Below are 27,624 nucleotides of genomic sequence, written 5' to 3' on the forward strand. Positions count from 1 at the left end.
CTGAAGTAACAAAATGTTTTAAAATGGATTTGTGAATCTCCCCACCCCATCAGATGGATTTAATTTGTTACTATAAATAAATGGATTTATGAATTTCTCTCCTACAAATAGATTTCTATAATTAGTATTAATACATAATCATACTATACAGAATCGAGTTGTAAAGTTCAGTTGCCTGAAAGTTTCTGTTCTTTCAGTGGTTCATCTTACTGTTTAAAGAATGGAATTTGTAACAAATTGTAAATAAAAATAAAAAACACTATGAGGATTCAAAGGTCATATACCTTCAACTAGAAGCTCTAGCTTCTCTTACGTTTTTCCTTACTTTAAGCTACAGCTTTAAAATGTTTGGTTCTGCTCTGGAAAGTGATTTTTAAGATGCAATGTTTATTGCCCCTTGATTTCCATAACAAATATGCTCAGTTCATAAATAAATAGATGTTTTTCTAACTGCCAGCCCTGAAAACTTAACCTGGGTCCTGAGAGTCAAACTGGTTTTTTTTTCTTGTGTATTTGTTGACATCATCATCATCATAAAGATTCTTCAGGAAACAAACTATGCCCACAATTACACCAGTGCAAAACCATAATCTTTAAATTTCTATATCATGTTGAAGACTCAGCAGCTGAACTCCCTACTAGAATCAATAAAATTTCATTTTAAAATCTTTGCTGTTTCCATTTAAAAAGTCACTAATTCCAAACACTGTGCTTTGTTTTGTTTGTTTAGTTGTTCAGCAGCATCAAAGATGGAGAAAGTTTCCAATTGTTTGAGCAAGGGCATCGCACAGCACACAAGCAAGAGACTCACACCATGGAGGCAGTGCGGCTGACGGAGTTCAACCTAAAGCAAGTGCTCACAAAGCTTGTGACTCATCTCTTTGGTGATGGTAGGTATTGCAGTGTGGTGACCCTTTCACTAGAGCTGCAGGTGGGCAGGCATGGATCCAAGCTTTTAAGAAGGGTTATGCAGCATAATAAAAGAGAGAGAGCCAGGGATAGCTGTTGGGAACTGTCATGGTACTGAAACAACTGCATTTAAAAAAGAAAAGAAAGAAAGAAAGAAAGAGAAAAAAAAAAGCCATTGATTGCTCTGTTTGATATTTTGATAACAGTAATTTTATATAAAATTACATATTGTGTGTATGTGTTGTTATACCTATTCTGTCCATGAAGTAACATGAAAGTTCCCCACAGCTAAATAAATTAGACTCTGTAAACTGAGTGGAGGGAACACTGATTAACTTGGCTGTCCACCATTTGCTGTTTCTAAGTTGTAGAGGGTGTGTGTAAATAAAAATGAATTATCAAACATTCTTAAGAAATACCTGTTTCTGTGTCTGTCTCTATAAATTAATGTTCTGCGTGAGCATTGACGCTTACTGCTGTTTCCTGGCAGGAAGACTGGTCTGCTGAGTTGACTGAGCTTTCTGTCAAAGAAATAGTGCATAGCATTAGAATGCATGGGATATGCTGGCCACTATTAAAACTGTTTTGAGAAGCCCACTGAAATCAGTGGGGGTTCTGAGTGAGGATTTATAGCAAGTATCAGGTCTTATATAGGGATGATTAAAATTTTTCAGTAATTCTAAATATTGATAATAAAAGGTTTCCTGCTAGTTGTACTCCTATGGTAGTAGGCAGGAAAAAGGGTAACATAAGAACATAGGAATGGCCATACTGAGTCAGACCAATGGTCCATTTAGCCCAATACCCCATCTTCCAACAATTTATTTAATAACAGGGGTTTTTTAGTGGCAGTGTAGCACATCTGATTATTTATCAAAGTGATAAGTAATAACAAAAATATTTGCAAATCAACTTATAAGGTGTTGTGGTTGCCATTAAAAAGTCAGCATTTGCCCAGAGTTAACAGTGATATCTGAGACTGTAGTAACATCCCTTGTTTACTGATGGCAGAGATTGCATTTTTAATGACAATTACTACACTGAAGTTTATTCTGCTGCGGTTAGACTAAGACCAGATAGACATTACAAAAACATTCTTAAATAAACAGTTGCTAAACCTGTAGACTTAAACTTTAAATTAATAGATTCCCTACTCATATTGATCTATCTGTGATCTATCTCTTTCTAAGCACAATATGGGCACAGTGCAGAAGATTTTGGATAAGTTCAACTAAATTCTCCCTGTCACAGCATTTATCTTTGATTGTTTATTCTGTTGTTCATCTTTTATTTTTACTTTTCTGCCTCAGGAAATGTAAAAGTCCCTCAGATTTCAATTTGGAATTTGAAATGAATTTTCCTTTGTTGCTTGTTCCTTAGAGAAATTATGTAATTTTTCTTTTTGTCGAAATAGAATTATATTGTAAGGTCTCTCTCACATATACACACATAGGTCAGTGGAGTTTTTAATTATTGCTTCTTTTCATAAATCACTCAGGTTGTATTCTTTACAGGTTATAAAATCAGCAAAACCACTCATTTAAATTACACATTCTATCAAGTGGGACAACATGTTCATATGCACTGGAGCTACAGCAAGCTTCTAAAATATCTTACTGACATACATGTCATTTAATAAGATAACAAAAGTTGCTTAAGGCCATCTTTCTGTGGAAGCTTAAGGATTATATCATTTCTTTATTTTATTTTCCAAAGTCTTTCTTTTGGTTTTATTGATCACTAACAAAACAATCGTAAATATTAGAGTAGGAAAAGGCCTAGGGTATTAAGTCATTTTGCTCACATCCTCGACCTTTGTTAAGTTTTCTAGTGCTTTGTCTTGTCTAATTTTACATTTCCCAAGTGATGTGCCTTCCACTTCTTCCAATAGATCTCACTGTCAGGGAGCTTTTCCTAATATTCAGCCTAGTTTTCTCCTTAATTTCCTCCCATTCCTTCTAGTTACTGTGTTTGCCCTCTCATAATACAATAATCAACTTTTCTCTCTCTCTCTCTGCATTTACACCCTTCAGATGTTTGAAGACTGTTGTGTGCCCACTTAGTCATCAATGTACCAAGCTACACATGCTACATACAAAGCTATTTTAATCTTTCCTCATGCAGTAAATCAGTCTCTCCAGCTTCTCAATCACTTTTGTTGCTCTCCTTTGAACTCTTTTCAGTTGTCAGAGGCTTACTAGTACTGAGGTGTCCAGAGCTGAGTTCAGTATTTCAGGAGTGGGCTGACCAGAGCGTACAGAAAAGAACTTTTTTTTTGCTTTGTCATTGTTGCGCTGCATAAATAGCCCCAAATTCATTGGCCTCTTTTGTTGTCATATCTCATTGTAAACTCATAACTAATTTGCTGCCAAGTACCTTTACTTCTTTTGCAAGTTCCTTCCTCTCACTCAATATCTTTGTTTCAGATATCTTCCCAAGATCCATTAGACTGCATTTTTCTAATACAACTCTCATTTTTTGGGCTGTCCATATTTCTTGCCACACTAGGCCCCTTCTTATTACCTCTGTTTGCAGAGCTTTCCAGTTCATTATAATCAGTGTTGTTTGCTACCATTTTTGACTAATTAGTGAAGTTGTTAAATAAGACTGATCTAATATTGACCCATGCAACACCCCACAGATGTTTTCCTCAAGTCAGTCCTGATTATGTGGGTCCTACATAAATGCTGACTTCTAAAAACAATCCTCATGCTGAAAAATGTTTAGCACATTCAACTCATTCATGTCTGATATCAGTACAGTCATATGAAACAACAAATGGAAAACTTTGGCATGAGTGGAATCCTGTCATTGTAATGGAAGAAATGTTCTCTTCACTGCATGAGGATGCAGTGATCTTTGTGGAGAAAGTCCCATCTAAGGATGCAAGGCTGGGAAGAATTCTGTATAACTTTTATGCCTTTTTGAATAATTGTCTGACCAGTCCTCACAGTGATTGAAATCAGATCTAGTGTGTCCAGCTGTTCCCATCACCAGTCTGCAAAGAGAGATATATTCTTTAGAGTTCTTTAGAGGCTGTATTACCATACAGAATTTCTTTTGCTAGTAAGGGAGCTAAAAGGACCTGTATCCAAAAATATGCTTGCTTCTGTACCTCTAGTATAGTAGAAGCATATGCTTCTGGGAGTTTGGACACAACAGAAGGCAGAAATGAGATGTCAGGCAAATTTTACACAAGGACATTGCTAGTTTGGTCCTATAGCATCATGACTGGCACTTGGCCCACAGCAGGTGGTGAATGAAAATGAATGTGTTGATTTTTGCCTGGGCTGCTAACTAGATGCTGGTTTCCATAGTGTGGTCATAGTATGGGCTACCATAATTGGTGTTCTGCCCATGAACAGTAGCAGAGGGCAAGTGTCTTACATGTGGAGACTAATGGCCAATTTAAATATGCTGGTGAGCATATTGATATGCCTCCAGTTGAGATGCTCCAGTAAAACCTGCTGTAGAGATCACCTCTGAAGAGGGATCACCTGTCATGAATGACTACTTGCAGAGGCCACAGAACGCCACCGTTGTCTAGTGTGCACACCGTTGAACAAAGGTGTGTTTTTTAACATAATCTATTTTCCCAAATGTAGAACAGAAATATTTTTTTGAACGCGTCTACCTTTTCTCCATTATTATTGATCATTCTTCCATTTCCTTCTAGTAACGGACCAACTGTTGTTAGGGTTCTTTTTGTCACTAACACGCTTTAAAAAAAAACCTTCCTCCTTATTATCCTTAATTCTGCTGGCCATAGATTTCTCCTTGTGTCCCTTTCCTCACCTTATTAATTTTCTCCGATTCCTGGCCTCTTATTTTATATTCATAATTTTAAACTTCTCCTTTCTTCCATTTGTTATATATATATATAAACTTTATTTTATAGCTGCCTTCAATTCCCCTCTAAACCATTTTTTTTCCTTCTCTCTTCCACAACTGAGGCTTTTTAGGCATCTAGTAAAATGTTCTTAAATAATTCCCATTTATCATTCAGATTAAATTCTTCCTCCCAACTGATTTGTCTCCCAATTGTTTTCAGCTTTGTTAAATTGGCCCACCTAAAGTACCAAGTATATATATTATTAGTATGCACTTTATTCTGTTTTCATATGTGACAGGGTACTACCAGCAACACCCTGGTCACTGACATTGCTGCAACCTGAAGAAGGCTGCAGGCCCAGCTGGAGGCAGTTAACCTTTCTGTTAAGGGATTGTGAGCACCTGGGTGGTAATCACTAGACTAACAATGCTAATAAGGAGGATTTAAGTGGAAGGAACAAGTAGCAAGGAAAGCTCAGGGTTGAGCCTGGGCTGGGGAGTGATGGCTATGGTAAAACCTCTCCTTCTACTTCGAGTAGTGTCCCTGTGGGTGCTACAATTTAGGTGTTGGCATGTCCTCGCGTTGTCGATCAGAGATTTTTGCTAGTAGTGCTCATCTGTGTCACGCATGCACCGTAGTGGTCTCGTGGCACCATTGGCTCCCGTGACCCGGCCCCCTTCAGTTCCTTCTCAACCGTCTGCCGTCAAAGATGGAGTCTCCAGCAGTTCCTCACAGCTCGTCCAAAATATCCTTATAGTTAGTTGTTTTGTAGGCATATAGTCACTTTTTCCTTCAGTTTTAATCTACTTTACCTTAGTTACATGTTTTAAAAAAAAATAGTTATACTTACCCTTAGGCTAGTTAGTTTTTCCCTTACCAATTCAGGCATTATGCCACGCTCACCCGGCTTCTCATGCAGGGACCCAATGCCAGCATCTGATGGGCATGTCAAATGCATCAGATGCCTCAGAGAGGGACATATATCACAGAAATGTACCCACTGCAAAAATGTAAAGTCTAGAGCTGGGTGGGACAGAGACCTCCGATTGAAGCTAATTCTAATGGAGAGATCTCTTAGACCTGCCTCTGACCCTGGTCAGGAAAAACTGGTCTCACAGCACAAGACCAGCAGGAAAAGGCATTTAACTCTGCCTGGCACTGAGCACAAGAAGAGAAAATCACTGATCCTGGTGGCTAAATGACCAACTACCAAAGAGGCTACAGATTCCTTGGGTACACTATCTAGCACAGTGCCTAAAGAGCCCTCTCGCTCCAGCATGGAGCAAATGGATAAATCAGGGCACCTCCACCCTGTCATGGCACTGCCACAGCTAATGGTTTGCAAAATGTTGAAAGCAGTCCCGATATTAGCACCATCAAAAATCTCAGTGCCGACCAGAATCTCGGCACCAGCAACTGTCGAATCGCATGTCCTGGCACCAACAGCGCTAATGACCTCTGCTGAACCGACTGCTGGCACCGAGGTGATACCAGCACCAACACTGACTACACTGGCGCCAAAGAAACATATAGAGAAGCACAGACACTATGAGCAGGAGGAGGAATTTCTAACATCCTCCCCTATAGCTCCACTGTATGATACAGATACATCTGCATATTTTTCTCAGGACGAGCCCATCTTCCCCATATCTTTCTCAAGTGATGAGGATTATGACAGGGAACAGGCAACATTCTCCCCCCAGCTGTCCTCTCCTAAGGGGCAGATTGTCAAATGACATCCACAGTCCAAAATGCCACCACACCCATGGTTTGGACCACCATGGTTCGCTTCACCCACACATTACCATATGCAGTGGCTGAGATAGGACGTGGTCCTCTTATTCTGCTTCCTGCAGCAGACCACCCACCTCTCATAGGCGTAGATCCAGATCAGCACCCAAGTCCGCCCGAACAGCAACTGAGCCTGAGCCATCAGAGGTTATGGAGGGGAGCATACAGAAAGTAACAACATCATCCCCTCACAATTCGTCCTTCTCCCCAGATGAGGCCATAATCCCTCTGCTTCCCATCACCGCTGATGGCTTTCAACAATTTCAGGACTTTTTCAAAAGAGTGGCCAACCATTTAGAGATCCCACTCCAAGAAGCAACACAACATAAGCTCCTAAAAATGTTACATACTTCAGCCTCTTCAAAAATCACCCTCCCTATGGATGATGCCCTGATGGAGCCTGCCAATAACATCTGGCAAACACTGGCTACCATCCCTCCCATCTGTAAAAGAACTGACAAAAAATATGATGTCCCCGCCAAGGATACAGAATAACTTTTCACCCACCCACCACTGAACTCCCTGGTTTATAGAAGCTGCCAACCAAAGGAATAAACAGTAATACCACATGGCCGCACCTCAAGACAAGGAGGATAAGAGACTTGACTGACTTGGGAGAAAGTTATATACTTCTGCAACCCTGCAAGCGAGAGTTGAAAATTATGCAGCGCTCCTAGCGAATTACGATCACAACAATGGGAAATTATCAGACTTTATTGAACGTATCCCAGAGAACAAGAGGAAACAATTTCAGTTCATGATAAAGGAGGGACAATTGGTCGCAAGGGCGGCTCTACAAGCCTTCCTCTATGTGGCCAATACAACCACCAGGATAGTGGCAACAGCGGGGGTCATGCATAGAGCATTGTAGCTACATTCAGCAGCTCTGTCCAGGCAACTCCAGTCCACCATGGAAGATTTCCCCTTCAATAAGAAAAAGTTGTTTGCGGAGAAGACCGGTGATGTAATGTGCACCATGAAGGATTCTCGTGCCACGCTCCGCACTGTGGGCATCTACACACCTGCTACAAGAAGAAAGCTTTTTGGATATCAGCCATACAATTCCAGGTACCAGTAACATCTGCAACACCCCGCAATAGGTCTGTTCACCACAACCCACAACTGCAAATGCCCCCACTTTTGTTCCAGAGTGGGACTAGGAAGGGGCTCAAGAGGGGACGCATTCCTCCTCAGTTGGAGCAGGGAGTTCCTTTACGCATTTCCACCCATTCCTTTAATAAACAAGACCCTATGCAAAATAAGACAGGACAAAGCGAGGATAATAATGATACCCCAGCATGGCCCAAACAAGTATGGTTCACTTACCTGATGCAGATGTCAGCCCGCACACCAATCTCTCTACCTCTCCTCAAGGATCTATTATCCCAGGACAAGGGACTCATTCTTCACCCAGATCTGAGGAAGTTACATCTAACAGCCTGGTTCCTAACTGGTTCCAACAAGAGTAACTAGAATGTTCAGAACCCGTTCAATATGTATTATTAAACAGCAGAAAACCCTCTACCAGAAAGACCTATCTCCAAAAATAGTGCGGATTCGCATTCTGGTAGCAACAGAGGCAGATCCCGGACGTATCCGCGCCAATCGCAGGCATACTTGAATACCTTCTCACCCTGAAGAAAACAGGGTTATCAATTAGTTCTCTTAAAGTACATCTAGCATCTCTTGCAACCTTTCACAACCACATTGACGATAATAGTCTTCACACATCCAATCATGAAATGCTTCATGTCTAGTATTCAGAATTTATAGCCAGATATTCGTCCTCCCACACCGCCGTGGGACCTCAACCTAGTCTTAAAAACCATCACTAAACTGCCGTTTGAACCACTAGCCACCTGCTCTCTAATGCTCCTGTCGATGTAAGTATCATTTTTAGTGGCTATAACATTGGCAAGATGTGTAGGGGAACTCGGCGCACTCATGGTTCATCCACCATACACAATACTCCACAAGGACAAAATTCGTTCCTAAAGTCGTCACCTTTCCACCTCAGTCAACCTATTCATTTACCCACCTTTTATCCGAAACCACAAGTCAACCCACGGGAGATACTTCTCCACACCTTAGATGTGAGATGAGCTGTAACATTCTATCTGGATAGAACAAAGCCGTTTAGAGCATCACCCAAACTGTTTGTATCAATTGCGGATCATTGCAAGGGAAAAGCCATATCTACACACAGGCTCTCAAAATGGATATCAGGCTGCATCCATACATGCTACGAACAATCACGTATCTTACCACTTCAAACGATTAGAACACACTCCAGAAGGGCTGTGTCCACATTCACAGCCTTCCTAAAAAACGTACCCATATTAGAAAGCAGTCACCTGGTCCTCAGCCTATACTTTTACTAAACACTATGTGATTGACCAAGCATCACAGCCAGATGCGGCTGCTGGTCAGTACTCCCGTCCATACAACCTCTCAATTCCAAAGTCCCTCCAGCCATCTAAGGTACTGCTTCAGAGTCACCTAAAGTGGAACATACACAGGGACACTACTCAAAGAAGAAGAGAGGGTTACTCACCTTGTGCAGAAACTGAAGTTCTTCAAGATGTGCATCCCAGTGGGTGCTCCACTACCCAGTCTCCTCCCCTCTACTTTGGAGTCACATTGTAGCGCTCCACGGTAGAGAAGGAACCAAGGGGGGTCCAGGTCGCATGCGCCAAAAAGGGCGTCAAAGGCGCTGCAAGATTGGTGCATGTGCGACCCGTACGAGCACTGTTACAAAAATCTCCAATCGACAGCGAGAGGACACGCCAACACCTAAAGTGGAGCACCCACAGGGGGACTCATCTCGAAGAACTTCAGTTACTGCACAAGATGAGTAACCCTCTCTTGCTGTAAGCCTGCATTACACTATTTTGTAAGAAAAGAATAAATACACACCTTGGTGAAAGATGATAACCTGGTGTATGTTTGTGACTTTGAGCCCACATGAATGGCCAGGCAATTAAGTACACTGGGTAGCCGCAGAGGCGCCCTGTGACAGCATATTACAAATATGATCATGTCATGATCATTTGTACCTAACCTTATCATTTATTTTTAGTTTTCTGCTCAGTTCCTCTTTATCTTTCAAGATGAGATCTAATATAGAATTCCCCCAGGTTGGATGCAGCACATTTTGAGTTAGGAGATTATCATCTATAATATTTAGAAATTCCAAGGATGTTTTAATACTGGCAACCTGAGACCTGCAGCATATGTCACACAGCTTGAAGTCCCCTATGAACACACATTTTTTTCCCTACACATTATAGATAGGTGCATAAGGAGCTGGTCATCCTATTCCCTAGTGTGATTTGGTGGTCTGAGACAGACACCAACTAATATCCTGTCTATTACTTTATCGATTAGGACATAGATCCATAAGCATTCAAGATCATTTCTTCAATGTTGTCAGTGACTTGGAAACAGATAATTCCATTTCTGACATAGGATGTCACTCTCCCCCTTCCCCTTTTACCCATTTGGTCCTACCTAAATAGGTATAATGATTGATTTTATTATTCCAGTCATGCAATTCATCCCATGAGGTTTCAGTAATTCCAACTAGATGAAATATATGATCATAAATGAGCAAGTCAAGTTCTCTCATTTGTTACCCAGGCTTCTAGCATTGGTATGCAGGCAGTTAAAGAATTTCTTCTCTTCATGCCCTTTAGTTCCTTGATTAATTTTGTTGCCAACATCTTGATGTTGTGCTAAGTGAGTTCTCATATCTTCTCTCTTTCTACTCTCCACTTTTGTTATTAGTTTAACTTCCTCCTGCCTACTATAGCCAGCCTATCTGCAAGGAGATGGTTTCCCCTTCTAGTGCGGTGTAGACCATCCAGATTATATACAGCCCCCTCTCCTCATAGAAGGTTGACCAATATTCCACAAAGCCAAAAAGCTCAACTCCACACCACTAGCCAGCAGTTCACTTCCAGAATCTTCTGCTTCATGTCTTCCATTGCTCATGGGGCAGGAAGAATCTCTGAGAAGATCTCTTGGACATTCTTCAGAACACTTCCAAGTTCCCTGAAATAATCTGTTTTCTATGAGAGAGCCTGTGATACAATGTCATTAGTCCTGATATGTACCATTACTAAAGGATCCTTGTTCATCAACTTCAAAAGCCTATCCAGTCTTAGAGTATCATCTTGTGCCTTGACTCTAGGAGGACAGTACACCATCCTGTTGTCAGTCTGTCCTTTACAGAATATTCTTCTGAGTACTGAATCCCCAGCAAGGATTGTCTTTCTTTGTTGGACGGTTGGAAATCTCTTTGTTGGCAAGCTTGATTTTATTATAGGTTACCATCGATGTGTGTCCCATTGATCTCTCCATTCCCTCAGACCAGCTGGATTTTAAGAGCTATCTTCCATAGTTGCCACATTGAGGACCTGGTATAGATTGGAAATTTCAAGCTGTGTGGAATTTCTCCTGGTCCTTTTCTCTCTGGTAGCCACAGCCTGCCAATCCTCATCTTTTTCCAGCTATGTAAAATGTCACCTCCACCTCTTCCCTCTGGGAGTTATGAATTAAAGATTTACTGAATACCACCTTGCGCATTCCAATTATAGTCATATTCCTACTGAGGGACAGACATTTAGGCTCAGATCTTCGGCTGGTGTACAGTAAATTGGTGTAATTCATTAACTTCAGCGAAGGTATGCAGATTTTTTACTAGTGGAGGATCCCACCCTCAGAGACTATTTGTACCAGGGTTAGACAGTGACCTACCACACAAAATGAGCTTTTGATATACAGGGCACATTATGATTTGCTAGCACATGTCTGAAATGGTAATTGCTGTCCCTTCTAAATTATCTCAACATTTTTGTTAAATTCTCTTCCATAGAATCTATGTTACCTTATATATATTTTTCAAACTCATCATATTTGCTTACCAAATTCTTGAACTTTTGTGCCAATAAAAGAGTATGAGAGAGCCAAGTGGGATATTTCTAACATTTCTTTCATTGTTAGGTCTCAGTTCACTGCCCTTGAGGCTCCTGATACCACACATATTGTTCTCTTCTAATGTGGTAATTATACTTCCTTGGAAAGCACTTTGAGATATAGGGATGAAATGGTTATACAAGAGCTAACCATTATTATTTATTCAGAATAATAGAATCATAGAAATGTAGGGCTAGAAGGGACCTCAAGAGATCATATGGACAATTCCCCCTGAGCCAGGATTAAGTATACCTTGGACCAGGGGTTCTCACAACAAATACTTGCTGGTGGCCACTCTGACAATTTTTCCTAAAATACTTACTTAACTTTAGAAAAATAAATAAATATGCACGTATACATGTCCAAATCGTTGTAATTTATTTATGTAGGGGTTTTTTTGCAGACTCAGTAATAAAAATAAAGTGCAGTTGTCTGTATTTTTTACTGGACCTAAACATAATAGAAACACAAGGTGCTTTGCATGTTCTTGCCTTCCTTTGTTGTTGTTTCTTTTGCTGTTTCAGTTGCCCTTTTTTTTTTTAGACTTGCTAGCTAGCAAGTTTGCTTCTGTGTAAAGTGATATTTGTATGTTTGTTAATATCACTTTTCACAGCAGCAGACTTGCTAGTTGGCTGTGAGGCAGTGAAAAGTGATATTAACATTCATACAAATATTACTTTTCACAGCAGGCTTATGCTGCCCTGTCAAGCCAGGGGACAAATTAAGCCCTGGATGGTGAGGTAGATAGGGAGGCAGCATGGGCCAGGGGGAATGGGATGGTCCATGAGGATCTGGTGGAGGCAGCGGGGGCCGGGGCAATGTGTGTGTGTGGGAGGGGTGAGCCCGGACTGGAGCCCAAAGCCTGGGGCTGGAAGATGCAGAAGGAGCCAGGAGTGATGGGGTGGAGGTGATGAGCCTGGAGCCGGAACCCACCGCTTTGCTGCTGGGGCCCGAAGTCCAGTGGCCAGATCCTGGGGTCCTGCTGCCATGTAGCTGGGGGACAGAGCAGGTGGCTGAAGCCCAGGGCTGCAGGAGGCAGCGGGAGTCAGGGATGATGGAGTGGGGGTGAGCCCAGGGCCAGCCCACAGCCAGGGGCTGAGGCCGGAGCCCAAAGCCCAGCGGCCAGAGCCCGTGGTCCTGCAGTCGGAGCCTGAAGCCCTGTGGCCGGGGAACGGAGCCTGGTGCTGCACAGCTGCAGCCTTTAGCCAGAGTCTGCCATCCGCCACCCTGGGGCTGATGCTGGAAGCTTGAATCCCACTGCCCCCCTCAGGAAGGTGAGGAACTTGCATGTTTGTGGCTCCAGAGGGGGGCAGGCCCCAACCTCTGCTGGTGGCTCCAGAGGAGGGGCTGCTGCTTTGCCTCCCCCACTCACCACCCAGAAGGCTGTGGCCCCAAGAAAAGCCCCTAGTGGCTGCATGTGGCCGCATGTGTGAAATACTGCCTTAGACCATCCCTCACAGGTGTTTTCTAACCTGTTTTTAAAAACCTCCAGTGACAGGGATTTCACCATCTCCCTAGATAACCTGTTCCAGTGCTTAACTATCATTATAGTTAGGCTATATATTAGGAAAAACTTTCTAAGTCTTCCTTGCTGCAGACTAAGGCAATTACTTCTTGTCCTACCTTTGGAGGACATGGAGAACAATTATTCACTGTTCTCTTCATAACAGCCTTTTACTTATTAAAACTGCTTTCCTATCCCCCCTCAACCTTCTCTTCTCTAGACTAAACATGCTCAGTTCTTTCAACCTTTCCTCTTAGGTCATGTTTTCTAAATCTCTTACCATTTTGCTCTCCTTTGGATTCTCTCCAATTTGTGCACCTCTTACCAGTCTAACTAAAATCTCATCTGGTAATAACATCCGACAAAACATAGGTTAAATTAGATTTTTGGTCCACCCAACTTCTGCTAGTTGTCGGAAGCAGAATTAATAGGAGTCATGAAATGCAAGCTTAATTTAGGAGGAGATGCAAATTTCACATACATAGATTTAAGCAACTTCTGTTCTCAGTAGCTTCCTTTTGTGAATATTTCATTTTCTTCCAGAATCCTTTCCTAAACATAATCCTACTAGAAACAAAATAGTACACAGAGGTGTAATCTTTGGAGAATGTCTGGTACTCTATTTTTGCTGATTCTTTGCAGTATCACAGCAATGGCTGCCTTAGTGATTTTTATTTTCAATGCCTTTGGCTAAACATTTTCCTTACAGGACCCAATTAGGATACTACTGACAGATTCTCCCTTTAACTCAGTATGTAGCAATGCCACTTCTGTTGAATACAGATGTGATCTGTGCAATTCCTTACTGGCGTGCATTACTCAAAAATAAGAATAATCCTCCATTTACTTTTTACTTACTAGAAACCCAATCCTTTAGATACTGCTGGATAAAGGGCCCAAGACAATGCCCAATGAAGCTAGTGGAAGGACTCCATCAGTTGGCAGTGGATTGGGCTCATATTACTTATTACCATGAACAGTCCCTTTTGACATAATGAAATCAGTGGGTCTACATCTGATAGTGTCTGAAGGACCAGTCGCTTGGTTAACTTTCTGTGTTCTGTAAAGTCCTATTGGACTTTTGCAAATTGTATGTGTGATTTTGGAGCCCTCAGATTTTTTAAAATATCTGGAAAAAATTTTGTGCCTGAAATTTCTCGTATGTCATCTCTGATTATAATAATTTAAAAAGAAATTAAGCCTAGCCAGTCAGCAATTGCATTTAAATGGAGTTAGATGTCTACATCTTGGGATAGGCACTGGAGGAACTGAAACAAAAATTAATAAAATAAGTAAATGAAGATTGATACAGTATGGGGTTTCCCTTATCCAGTACATCTCTTTTTACTATCCCTTCTCTATTTTCTGTACTTTTTATGTTATTTCTTTAATTTTGAATGTAAATTAAAAATAAAAAAGGAATATATGTTACAAAACACTCCATTAGTGTTCTAACTAATCCTAAATTACAGGAAATTTGTATATATTTTCCACAGCAATCCTAATTCTCTAAGCCTCCCTGTGCATCACAACACTGGGTAATGTTATGACAAATAATACCATATAATTTAATGCAAAAGAACTGTATTCTGTACAAAATCTGATACCCCAAAGAGTGTGTTCCTGGAACACCCAAAAAAAAACAACTTATTTACATGCATCAGCAGTTCAAAATTAAAAACAGAAACAAAAACACAAAACCTCTTGTAATATAATCATGTTTTCACCTTCCTGCTTTTTGTTTAATCATTAATAATCTGCCTTTTAGATAATGCGCTGAAATTTTATTTACTTGCTTAAGAATCATAGAAATAAGGTCCTATCCAGCCCTCTATTTCTATGACTCTATGATTCTTAATAAAAGAAATAAAATGTCAGCTTGTTTTCTGAAAGACAGATTATTAATAACATATTCTGCTGGTGCTTTCTTTTTATTAAGCACAAAATTAGTTGAATATTCAATGTAATTCTTACTGCCTTTGCAAATAGTGCAATCTGAATGAAAAATAAGTTCATATATGTGCATATATATACAAAAAGTGCGAAGTCTTACATCAGCCTTCAGGTAAGATTCTAATTGTACAAAGGTCAGGAAATTCAAAGTTATGGTTCCTACAGTGACCACATGTTGATCCCTTTGTATATATGTGGTGTTCTCTATTACAGTAGATAGTGAATACTTTACTATCTTCATGTATATATATACTGATTTCATGTAGACTTTATATATATGCATGAAGTCAGTATAATTATCACCATACAGTTTGTGTTTAAATAAAAAACATAGTACAATTATGATCATTTGATAACCATCACTTTGAATATTCTGATTTTTATATGAATAAAAAATTAACCTTCATCCATATAATTTCTTGAGGTTTATATTTAAAAGCAAAAAAGAAAATATGCAAGTGCTAATGTGTTTGAATGACACTCTGGCAATAACATCCTTTGTAGTATTTCCTAAATGTTGAATGTATTTACTGTTTTGGCTGTGTCTGTGTATACATGCATGTGTTACAGTGTATTGTATATGTATGAATATTTACATGCAAAAATTTCATTAATTTGCAGCTAAGGCTGAAGTAATCCATCATCTAAGACTTTAAGAGAACGTTATAATTAAAAAAAAAAAAAAAAAAAAAGTTATAAATCATGGAAATTCAAAGTTAAGTTTTCTGTTGAAATAAAAAAAAAAAAAATGTAACGCATGGAAATATGTAGTTAATGTCACCCCAACAAGCTTTACTCAGTCCATTTCTTTTCAAACTTGAATTGCTTTTACTTGCTTATTAGTGAACATGAATTAAGTCAAGTTTGAATTTAGCTTAATTATTTTGTGTTGTTTAGCTTGTCCCCCCACTGCAAAGTGGGCAGGTTATCAACATGAGTGAAAGCTTCACTTGGGTGTTAGCGTACAGCCTCAAATGAGCCAGTTAGCCCAAGTTAAGAGCACCACTTAACTTGTGTGTGCATGGAAGGGAGGTGAAGAGAAACACCCGAATAAACTCTGCAGTGAAGACACCCTGAATTTTTCTGTACATCAGCTCTCAACTGTAAAATGGGATAACAGTACTCCCACACTTAGTCTGTTTAGGCCCTGACCCTGCGTTGTAGTCCATGTGGATGGAACATTGTTCCAGTGCAGATCACAGCATAGGACTGGGGCCCTAGATTGTAAACTGTTTGGGGTAGAAAGTATCTTAACTATGTTTGCACAGTGCCTAGCACAATGGGCTCGTGATCTCAGATGAAGCCTCTAGAGCGCTATTTTAATACCAATAGAATCATATAATATTATGGTTGGAAGGGACCTCAGGAGGCCATCTACTCCAACCCCCTTACTCAGAGCAGGAGCAACTCCAACTAAATCATCCCAGCCAGGGCTTTGTCAAGCAAAACCTTTAAGGATGGAGATTCCACTACCTCTCTAGGTAACCCATTCCAGTGCTTCACCACCTTCCTAATGAAAAAGCTTTTCCTAATATCCAACCTATACCTCCCCCACAGCAACATGAGACCACTGCTCCTTCTTCTGTCATCTGCCACTATCAGATTCCCCCTCACTCTTCTCTCTGCAGACTAAACAATTAGACTAAACAAGGTTCTTTCAACCTCTCCTCATAAGTCGTGTCCTCCAGCCCCCTAATCATTTTCATTGCCCTCCTCTGGACTCTCTCCAATTTGTCCATATCTGTTCTGTAGTGAGGGGCCCAAAACTGGACACAATACTCCAAATGTGGCCTCACCAGTGCCAAATAGAGGGGAATCATCATTTCCCTCGATCTGCTGGTAATGCTCCTAGTAATGCAGCCCAATATGCCGTTAGCCTTCTTGGCAATAAGGGCACATTGTTGACTGATATCCAGCTTCTTGTCCATTGTAACCCCCAGGTCCTTTTCTGCAGAACTCCTGCCTAGCCAGTCAATCCCTAGTCTGTAGCAGTGCATGGGATTCTTCTGTCCTAAGTGCAGGACTCTTCACTTGTCCTTGAACCTCATCAGATTTCTTTTGGCCCAATCCTCCAGTTTGTCTAGGTCACTTTGTAGCCTATCCCTACCATCCAGCATATCTACCACTCCCCCCAATTTAGTGTCATCTGCAAACTTACTGAGGGTGCAATCTACCCCATCCTCCAGATCGTTAATGAAGATATTGAATAAAACCAGTCCCAAGATTGACCCCTGAGGCACTCCGCTTATTGCTGCTTGCCAACTAGACATCAAGACATAATTAATAAGGTTCTAGTTTCAGCTATTTTTAATTAATGTAAGTGCACACATTTCCATCAAAATGTGTGGAAGTTGTTTGGGAGGTGGGGTTCCTCTGCTTGCATTGCTCAAAAATAGCTGAATCACATTTGCTTTAAAAAAAAGGGGGCAGGAGCTGACACTAAACATGGAAAATTTCAACCTAAAAATAATTTGTTTCATATAGTAAATGGCAAAAGTGAGGGGAGGGGAATTGGAATAGAAACCGGATTTCAACCTTGGGATCCATTCAGCCCTGATGTATGTTGACGCTTACAACAACAACAAGAACCATAAACAAAGAAAGAAAAACACATCTAAACATTTTTTTCCTGTAAAATATTTGGCATTTACAGCAATCATGATGATGTAGTATGCTGTAAAGGTTTTCTTGGCACTGTTTTGAGTATAATATGTATAGTATTGCAAAATTCAAAATTCATTAGTCAAGCTTGCAGATATAATAAAATTAGTTTAAAAGTCATGAGATTTTTTTTAAAATAATGAATTTTGTGTTGTTTTTTATTTTGCTTCTGGGTCTTGAGCCTTTCATGTTTTCAAGCTTTCTTCAACAATCATAAGGGCTAGAAACTGACTCTTTTTTTTTTAAATGGAAGTCAAGGTTCTCATATAATCATATGGCTCCAGAAACTAGGTATTTATGAAATGCGCCAAAACGGGGTCATGACAAAATGTCAAAAGTCTGCATCACTGATTTGCATTATGCATAGCTCACTTGTGGATTCCCCACTTACAAGTATTGAAGTCATCCCAAATTCATGCCACTGATATCTGTATGCTATGCCACATTGCACCATCATGTATTCTCTTATGTATAACCTAATAAAATATTCATACACAAATATGTACGGGGAAAATAGCTTTATTTTTAAAACAGGATAAGATTACTGTATATGAAAAGAAACGAAGGGAGATTTATTTGCCTAAATTTGTCATTAAAGTAATAACTAAAATTGTAAAAGAATAAGAATAATAAAAACACAACAGAAAGGGTTAGCTTTATGTGAGGAGCTGTTAGTCATTTTCTGTTACAAAGAATAACAAAATTACCTACTATCCCATGATCTTGGCTCATTTTCCTTCTCTGCCAGGTGGTTGCTGGAATTTGACAAGTGATTGATTTGGTTTCAAAGGGTGCCTGAATTGCACAAAGTGTTTTTCATATCAGAAAAGACATGGCCATTTTTTCACAAATTTCAAGATTTATTACCTTGCACAAAAGTGCTGTAAATTAGTTTGTTTGCTATTTATTTTCTCAGGATTGCAGTAATTGGTGTCATTAACTGAAGGGCAAGTTTTACTAAGGGTTGGAGCAGTAGCTTTTTAAATACTTAACCTTTTATTTATTTATTTTTAAACAATGATATAGGACTGGAAATTAGATGGGTAGACTGCTACTTCCCGTTTACACACCCTTCCTTTGAGATGGAGATCAACTTCCAGGGAGAATGGATGGAGGTCCTGGGCTGTGGGGTCATGGAGCAGCAGCTAGTTAACTCAGGTACTGAAACTTCTCTGCTTCATTGACATCTCTATTAGTAAACACTTCCAGCACAATCAGTCTCACAATCTCCAACTCCCCTTTCCCTTACAGTGTGTTGCACCCACCACGCATCTCTGTTACTAGCAGTCGCAGCAGATAGCCTGCAGACAGAATACACACTGTATGTTGTGATTTGAGGGCACCAAGTTAGCCCGGAAGCTGGAGGCCAGAAACAGAGACCTTGTCTTTTTTTAGGGAATTTGGGGGGAGGGAGGACCCTTAATTTTAAAAAGATAGGAGAATTTGTCTGTCAACTAATTAGTTTATCTTTCAAAATAAGCGTAATTTACTGATATATTTATGATTTAAAAATGCTGTTAGCAAACAGCACACGCTAGTATCTGGGATACTACAGTATAGGGGATAAATGTGGCATCGTAGCTACCACTGTGTTAATTCGGTAAATATTCTCCTTTTATATGTTATTTGTACTGATTATCATATACTGTTTCAAGAGCAACAGCATTTAATTTAATTGAAATTACAGCGATACGGTTGGTTGCCTGACATGAGGTATCCTCTAAAGATTACAAAAAAAGGAAAGAAAACAATAATGGGATTACTTTTCAAGTATTTTCAAATTCAGTACTTCATGGCCTTGATTTTTGGAGGGGCTGGGAACCTGCACCTCCCTTGAATAAACAGCAGTTATAGGTGCTCAGCACTTTTGAAAATCAGTTTCTTATGTCTTCCTTTGTCATTTCCTACAACCGGGTGTCCCTTTGGAATATTACTAATGTATTTTGGGCAAATGTGGCAGGCTGCTGCTTCCAGGTATTCCTGTTATGGTGTATTTAGTTTGCTTTGTTGCTATGGGTTTCCTTAGCTATTTCTGGCCTGGTCTATACCTAAAACTTAAGTCAACCTAGCTTCATCACTGAGGGATGTTTAATTTACAACCCTGAGAAACGTAGTTAAACCAACCTAAGTCCAAGTATAGACAGCGCCACACCCTTTCAGAGAGGTAGATTACCTACAGTGATAGAAGAACCCCTTCCATTGCTGTAGTAAGTTTATGCTACAGCAGAACAAACTGCAGCTTGGCCACGATTGTGTTTTTGATGTAGACATACATCTATCTTTAGCAAACTCTAAGTTCCTTTTATTTATTCGTTTATTTTTTTTAATATTCATTAGAGTAGGGACTTAACCTGGGTTTCTCACATCCCAGGTGAGTTCCCTGATTACTGGTATAGAGTCAGTCTGTCTCTGGCCCAGTGAATATTTCATTATTTATATGAAGTGGGACAGCTCCAACAAGAGACACTGAGAGAGCTTCATCTCAGAATAGTTATTAGTCTGGTGGTTAAGGCATTCACCTCAGATGTGGGAGATCTAGGTTCAAGTCTCTACCTGATTCAAGTGGGGTGTCTCTTATTTTTCTTGAAAAACTTTGAAAGGTCTAAGTTTAGTACTGATGAGGAACAGGAATATTTTTGAAGTCTTGACAGTTCTTCTTCAAGTGATGGTCCTTATTGTATTCCATTGAGGGTTATGTGCCATGTGCCTGGAGCTGGAACTTTTCAAAGTAGTAATGTCCATTCGTCCGTACATACCCCCTTGCATTGCCTTGTGGTTTCACCCAAAGTGATAAAGGGCGGGTCAGACCGACTGTGTCTTCAGTTCCTTCTCACTGCCACATCGTCTGAGTTGGAGCTTCTGCTATTTTCTCATCATTGTTGACACACTTTCCAAACTTCCAGAAAAAATTGTTTTTATTCTCATTCATAGTTAGGATTTTACTGATTTTGTAGTAGTTTTAGTGTTTGTAGTAATTTTTGTAGAATTAAGGACTTTGGGGGATGCCTCTTTGCCCACATTGCATTCAGATGCAGTATCTGCCTCTCCTTCTCTGCCTATACCCGGGAAGGCTGGGCACTGCACTGTAAGAAACACCTCATGGAGATCACCAAGAGGCTGCGGTTAGATCCTGGCTGGGTACCCCCACATACATCGGCCTGAGCAGTCCAGGAGTGTGCCTCCTACCGCAGAATCCCAGTTCAGTTCTTCCAGTACCAGCAGCAGGGATCCCACGTCGGGGCCTAGCCATGAAACACAGAAGCATGCGTGTAAGCAAAGGCAGTCAGTCTTCCTCCAGATCCAAGAAAGATGCTGTACTGTCCACAAGTTCTGACCTCACAGGAGGGACATGTTCCAAGGTCCACAAGAGCAAGGAGAAGTGGCATTGTTTGCTGGATACGCCAGTCCTGGTCCCTGAACCATGCTCCCGTCCTGCATCAGCTTCACTGGTACAGCGTGAATCGTTGGCCCTGAGACAGGCCCCTTTACCGGGTGCCATTGACGCTGGGGAGAATTGGATGTGCTCCTGAGCCTCATGAACTGTTTGACTTGGAACAGATGAGGTCTCTGCATGTTCCAGTATATTCACCTGCTAAGAAGGCCCCCTCTCTATGTCAGATCTGCCTCTGGTCGTGTTCCTACAGCACACACCATTCTATTGGTGCCCCCGTTTGTACAGGGCTGCGGTTTCTCTGAGTCTGAGGATTTGGATACTACGCATGGTCCGCTGTTTCCAAAGGCATGACTGCCAGAGGCTTCCGACATGGTAGTACCCTCTCTTGCCTCAGCCCAGGAGTCACTGATACCCAGCTCCATGGGTACCGCCGCAGCAACAGCAGGATCAACCAGGTTATCATAGAATCATAGAGTTGGAAGGGACATCAGGAGGTCATCTAGTCCAACCCGCTGCTCAGAGCAGGACTAACCTCAGCTAAATAATCCCAGCGAGGGTTTTGTCAAGCTGCAGCTTAAAAACCTCTAAAGATGGAGATTCCACCACCTCCCTAGGTTGGTCATATTTGGAGCTCATGGCCCCAATATTCATCTTCAGAACCATTTCATTCAACTTGGGAGGACTCCCCTGTATCACCACCCCATCTTTCTTCGAGTAGATGTTTGGAACTGGGACTGGATGATGTGCCAGTCAGCCTGGTACCAACGGATCCGGAGAGGTTCCTCCCGTCGTCCCCAGATGTAGCTGTGTCGATGATGCCCTCCTTTCCCCCGGATGACTACTGACAGTTTCAGGAGCTGCTCAGGGGAAGAGCTAATGCTCTTCAGATTCTGTTGGAGGAGGTGCAGGACAGTCAGCACCAACTACTAGACACCTTGCATGGATTGGTACTGGCTAGAGTGACCCTATCAATCAACAATGCCATTCTCCAACTGGCACTTGCTGTACGGCATATCCCAGCCATGTGCGCCCCCACCCCAAAGGGGCTGGAAAAGAGGTACTGTGTTCTCCCTCCACCCTCAAGGGGTCTGAGTTTCTATTCTCCCATCCTCCGCCTATTTCCCAGAGATCCAGTTTGCTACAGAGCAAGCCAGACAGCAGCATCCACGCTATCCCCCCCTCCTCGCCCCCCCCACCCCCAACAAGGAGGGCAAGAGGTTAGAGCTTATAGGTAGAAAGTTCTTTTCCTCAGCCAGCCTCCAGTTCTGTGTCTCTAACTACCTAGTGCTGATGCCCAAATATGACTTTTTGAACTATGGGTTGATGGTGGATTTTGCAGATGAACTATCTCAGCAGGATCATGCTTGCTTCCAAGATATTTTGGAGGAGGGCAAGTTGGTCTTCCACCACCATACTTCAGGCTGCAGTTGATTTTGTGGACATGTCCTTGCATGCAGTGGCACCTGGAATTGTCATGAGAAGGGAATCCTGGTTACATTCATCAGACTTCCCTAGCGAGGTACAGAGCACACAATTGAGAACCTCACTTTTGATAAATCACACCTCTTCATCCAGAAGATGGATGATTCTTTTCATTCACTGAAAGACTCTAGAGCCACCCTGTAATTCCTAAACATATATACACCGGCACTGAAAATAACATTTTACCACCTGTCGCCTACAAAATGCTATAGAATTTCCCAGTTCTAGCACCACTAAAACTCAAATCTCCACAAAAGTGCCCGAAGGTCCACAGGTCTTGTCGGCCGGTGCAACCCTCTACACAGCACACCCAATCTTTGTGGAAGCAATATTTCTGAGTGCATGTAGAGCGCCATCAACCACTTTACACCCCAGTGCTCTTGTGCCCCCTTTGAGGGCCGCCTCAAAGTCTTCCTACCAGCATGGAGTGCGATAACAATGGACAAGTGGGTCCTGGATGTCATTCAGCATGGCTATACGATTGAGTTTTTGATGCTACCTCGTCCGAGCCCCCTGCGCTGAGCCCGTTTCAGGGATCACTCTTGCAACGATATTTCTATCCTAGAGGTGGACTCCTTTCTGCAGAGAGGAGCAGTGGAACCAGTCCCTGCAGCCTTTCTGGCCACAGGGTTCTATTCCAGATATTTCCTGATGCCCAAGAAGAAAGGGGGATGAAAACCAGTCCTTGATCTCTGACATGTCAACCATTGCATTTGCAAACTTAAGTTCTGCCTGGTCATGCTCGCGGCCATCATTCCCTCGCTAGAAAAAGGCATGTGGTTTACAGCTCTTGACATGCAGGATGCTTAATTCCATGTTGACGTCCATTCGACCCACAGACAGTTCCTGAGGTTCATGGTGGATTCACGACACTTCCAATACAGGGTTCTCCCATTTGGACTTACCACTGCTCCACGAGTCTTCACAAAAGTTTTCTCCATGGTAGTGGCACACCTCCAATGGCAATTAGTTCTCGTCTTCCGTTACCTAAATAACTGGCTGCTTGCAGCATGATCCAAAAAGGAAGGTTGGGAATCGACATCTCAGCTCCTTCTATTCCTCTCCTCCCTGGGGTGAGTGTGAATGTCAAAAAATCAACTTTGCATCCTACATTGTCCCTGGAGTTCATTTGAACACACATTGACACATCCTCCTCACATTCCTATCTGCCGAAAGACAGGTTCTACAGCCTACTGGACCTGATTGCTTCAGTGACATCTAACCCCTCAGTCTCAGCCAGAACTTGACTTTCCCTCCTCAGCCACATGGCAGCGTGCACGTATGTCACACAGCCTCCACTGTTCACAACTATGGCTGCAGGGAGCCTACTCCCCCATGCACCCAACACATGGACACCGTTCTCGTCATCCCACCAGAGATGATCTCCTCCCTTCGATGGTGGGCAGACCTGCTCTAAATCTGCTCTGGAATGTCCTTCCTCCCGTCCTCGCCGAGCGTGACAATCAAAACAGACATGTCGCTTGATGTCTGGGGAGCACACATGAGAGATCACATAACAGAAGGTACTTGGACCACTTGAGAAGCCAGGATGCACATCAACATCCTGGAACTTTGGGCAGTATGCAAAGCATGCCACACATTTTTTCCATCCATCCAGTCTCATCATGTCAGACAATACCACTACAGTTTACTACATAAACAAGCAAGAAGGTCCCCAGTACCGTGCGCGGAAGCAGTACGCCTCTGGAAATGGTGTGTTGCACACTGTGTCCTCTTGTCAGCAGTCTACTTACCAGGGACCCAGAACGTGATTGCCAATGCTCTCAGCAGGAGCTTTGGAAACGACCATGAATGGGAACTGCATGAGACGGTAATTGCAGACATTTTTGGTCATTAAGGACCTCTGATCAGGGACCTCTTTGCATCTTACATCAACACCAAGTGCATTCAGTACTGCTCAAGGGGAGGACTTGGTGCCCATTTGCAGGGCAATGCTGTGGTCATTGACTGGTTGGACCAGATCAACTATGCCTTCCCTCTCCTACCACTCTTGCCACGCGTCCTGCACAAACTCCAATGGGAGAGGGCGACGGTCATCTTGATCGCACCGTTCTGGCCTTGCCATTTCTCTGCATGGTCTCTGCATGTCGAAACATCCTCTATTCCTACTCCCAACATTTCAAAAACTGATTACACTACACAATGGCAGACTCAGATACTCCGATCCACAGACGCTTCACCTGACAGCCAGGTTTTTGGATGGACATCTCTGCTAGCACAAGAATGTTCATCGGCAGTACGAGATGTCCTCTCCAATAGCAGGAAGGACTCCACATCCCATCCCACCCTCTTTCCCCTCTGCTATGGATCTGGTAGATCAGCAGTGGAGAAGGAACAGACACGATTGCTTTGAAAAGCTCTGGCTATGGGTGCATGGAATACAGATATAGACCACACATCTCGAAGAATAACTTCCCCTTTTTGTGGGATGAGACAACAGTTTCCAGTCCAGGTCTATTGATGGTCAGATTGTGCAGACCAAGAAAATCTTGTTAATTTCAGCTCCATTCAAAGCAAAATGTATTGCAGCTTGGGAATGGAAAGGAAGGAATCAATGTTTGTCAAACAGAAAGAGACAAAGTTGTTGAGAAAAGATGACTTTTATTTTCAGATTGTTCAGGGGACATTACAAAGAGGAAAATACAAGAAGGAACTATGAAAATGTATAAAGCTTGATAGTGTATTTAACTTCTCTGGTAAGATGTGCTGGGAGGCTAGAAGCTTGTTTTGAATTTGAGGAATCTTATTTTTTACTTGTGATTGGAGATGCAAAAGGATTTCAATCCCCTACTCCCCCCAGCTTGTTCAGAATTCACTTTGCAAAATAAAAGTGTCCAGGCTTAGCACTAGTATGAAACACATCCCAACCACTGAAACACTATAAAGCTCCTCTTGCTTTCTTTTGTTGTACGGTTAAAGATTAAATATACAGGACCTTGCAATAGACTTAATACAGACAAAACCAAAATTGTTATTTATTTATTACAAAATGTGTCTTGTAATTACTACATATGACTTGATGTAGTCTATACAGATAATAGTAGTAAATGTCCTATTCACACAGATTTCAGAATATTCCCAAAGTACCAACTTAACATTTATTTATGATGGTGCCATGATTATTATTATTACTCAGACTCATAGATTTTCAGAATTTGTTACGGTGAGAAGCCTCCTCCAAAACAAAGTTAAAAATCCTTAGTGTTGCCCTGGCACTATGACCAGAAGGGAAGTATTTCTCATGGCTGCTGGGAAGGGTAGAAATCAAAAGTGTGCCTCCTAGTTCCTTCATCTTGATTGCTGGGAGGGCTGGAACTTCCTTTCCAAACTCTCCACCCTGTATGTGCACAGAGAGGTGTTTTCGTGGCTTCTCTCTTCCCTCTATAGAAAGGCTTGACAGGACTCAATTTAAATTGATAGATGTTGTTAAACATTGATTTCAGCTGAGACACTCAAATCGATGGAAAGCATGTCCATCCGTAACAGTTAGTGTGAATGCAACCTCCCAACTATGTCTGCAGAAATTGAGTGTCTCTGGCCCTGCAGCACCACAGAAGGCCCTCTGCAGTCCTGCTGTCACAGGAGAGAGCGAGTGGGTCTGTGACAGTGGAGCTGCAGAGCTCTCCCTGCATGGCAGCAGGGCCAGTGACACTGGATCTCTGGAGGTACACGAGTGAGGAAAGTTATTGTACTGGCAGGACAGAGCAGAGACCCCGGCCAGGGCTGCAAGGAGGAGGATGGACCTTCGGCCGTGGGAGATGGAGCCATTCAGCAGCAGAGTGGCCTCCCCCACATCAGGGGCTTGTCCTTCTCCTTCTCAGCCACAGGTCTCTGCATGGCCCTGTCAGAATTGCAGCCGTCCCCGCACCTTGCACCTGCAGGGACTGGTGTCACGGGCCCTGTGGCAGGGTAGAGCCCCCTGCAGCCCTGCTGTCATGTCCCTGCTCTCACCAGCTGGGAGTGCTGGAGGTCTCTGCTCTGCCCCACTAGGTCCACAGCCTTCCTTGCGCCTGCAGGGATCCAGTGTCACTGACTCCATGGCTCCATGGATGTGCAGGGAGCCCTCTGCATGGCTGTCACGGCCCCATGCTCATTCACCAGCCACAACTGCAGGGGCTGTCCCCAGGCAGAGACTGATCAGCCGTGAGTGGCCTCCCACATAGCTGGGGGCTAATCGTTCTCCTTTCAGCTCTGGTGGCCAGAACCACAGCTTCCCCTTCACTGTGTCCGGGTATCTTGGGCACCTGCTATCAGCACTGCCCTAATGCTACCCCTATCCCAACCTCCCCCCTTAATTTCCCCATAACTGTAAAAATAGAAATGGTTAAAAATTGGAAAAAAAATGGAAAAATAAAAAAAAATCTAATTCTGCTAAGCCAATCTATAGAGTATCATGCTTCTCCAGCTCCTTTGATTAGTGCTTTGTTTATTATCCTGCCCATATGCAGGGGGAGAGGGGAGAGATCTTTACCTTTTCCTGGGAAATAAACACCATGGTTTTCATGGGTTTTTTGTCCTTGTGCCTCAGAATTCCACCCAGAGTACTCACCTATGAATGAAGCTGCATTATTTTCACAGTTATCAGAGATTTCATGGAAAACATGAAATTGACTGCTCTATGGAAAACATGAAATTAAAATTTCCCACCAGTTGCTCACTTATTGTGAAAATTGCTAACTCAGAATCTCCATGGGTGATATTCTAGAACTCAGCTCAACAGGATTGAATGGAAAATAAAAAATAGCAACATTATTCATTTTTGGCTGGCTAGGCCAGAGCTGGGGAAATATTTTGATAGGTGAAAATGTTATATTGCACTGCTAATGGATAAGCACAAGAGCAGAAACAAGGGAGTGTTTGCATTCCTACAGCATGCTGCAGCAGAATGAACTTAAGCTGAACAAAATTTTTCCTACAGTAGAAGTTTCAGAACGTGTGCTTAAACTGGTTTTATTGAAACATTGTTTTTTGAACAATTTATATCCAAGTTTTCCTTTGATACAGTGAAAATTTTGAAGTAAAGCTCCAAAATAGTAAGCAATGAGTAGAAACTTTTTATTCATTTCTTCCTAACAAAATTTTGTCGCCTGTTACAAAGCA

General features: G+C 42.0%; 1 protein-coding gene across 1 annotated transcript in view; it reads left to right on the forward strand.

Annotated features, from left to right (window-relative positions):
- Window positions 1-27,624, forward strand: part of FARS2 (phenylalanyl-tRNA synthetase 2, mitochondrial) — a 334,052-nt gene that overhangs the window by 97,393 nt on the left and 209,035 nt on the right. Inside the window, 2 exon segments of the mRNA XM_067562627.1 lie at window positions 731-890; window positions 18,654-18,785. Of these exon segments, the coding sequence (XP_067418728.1) occupies window positions 731-890; window positions 18,654-18,785 (292 nt within the window).

Source organism: Emydura macquarii, unplaced genomic scaffold (assembly GCF_026122565.2).
Source record: "Emydura macquarii macquarii isolate MOO-44397 ecotype Brisbane River unplaced genomic scaffold, CSIRO-AGI_Emac_v2 contig_2452, whole genome shotgun sequence".
Classification (NCBI taxonomy): Eukaryota; Metazoa; Chordata; order Testudines; family Chelidae; genus Emydura; species Emydura macquarii.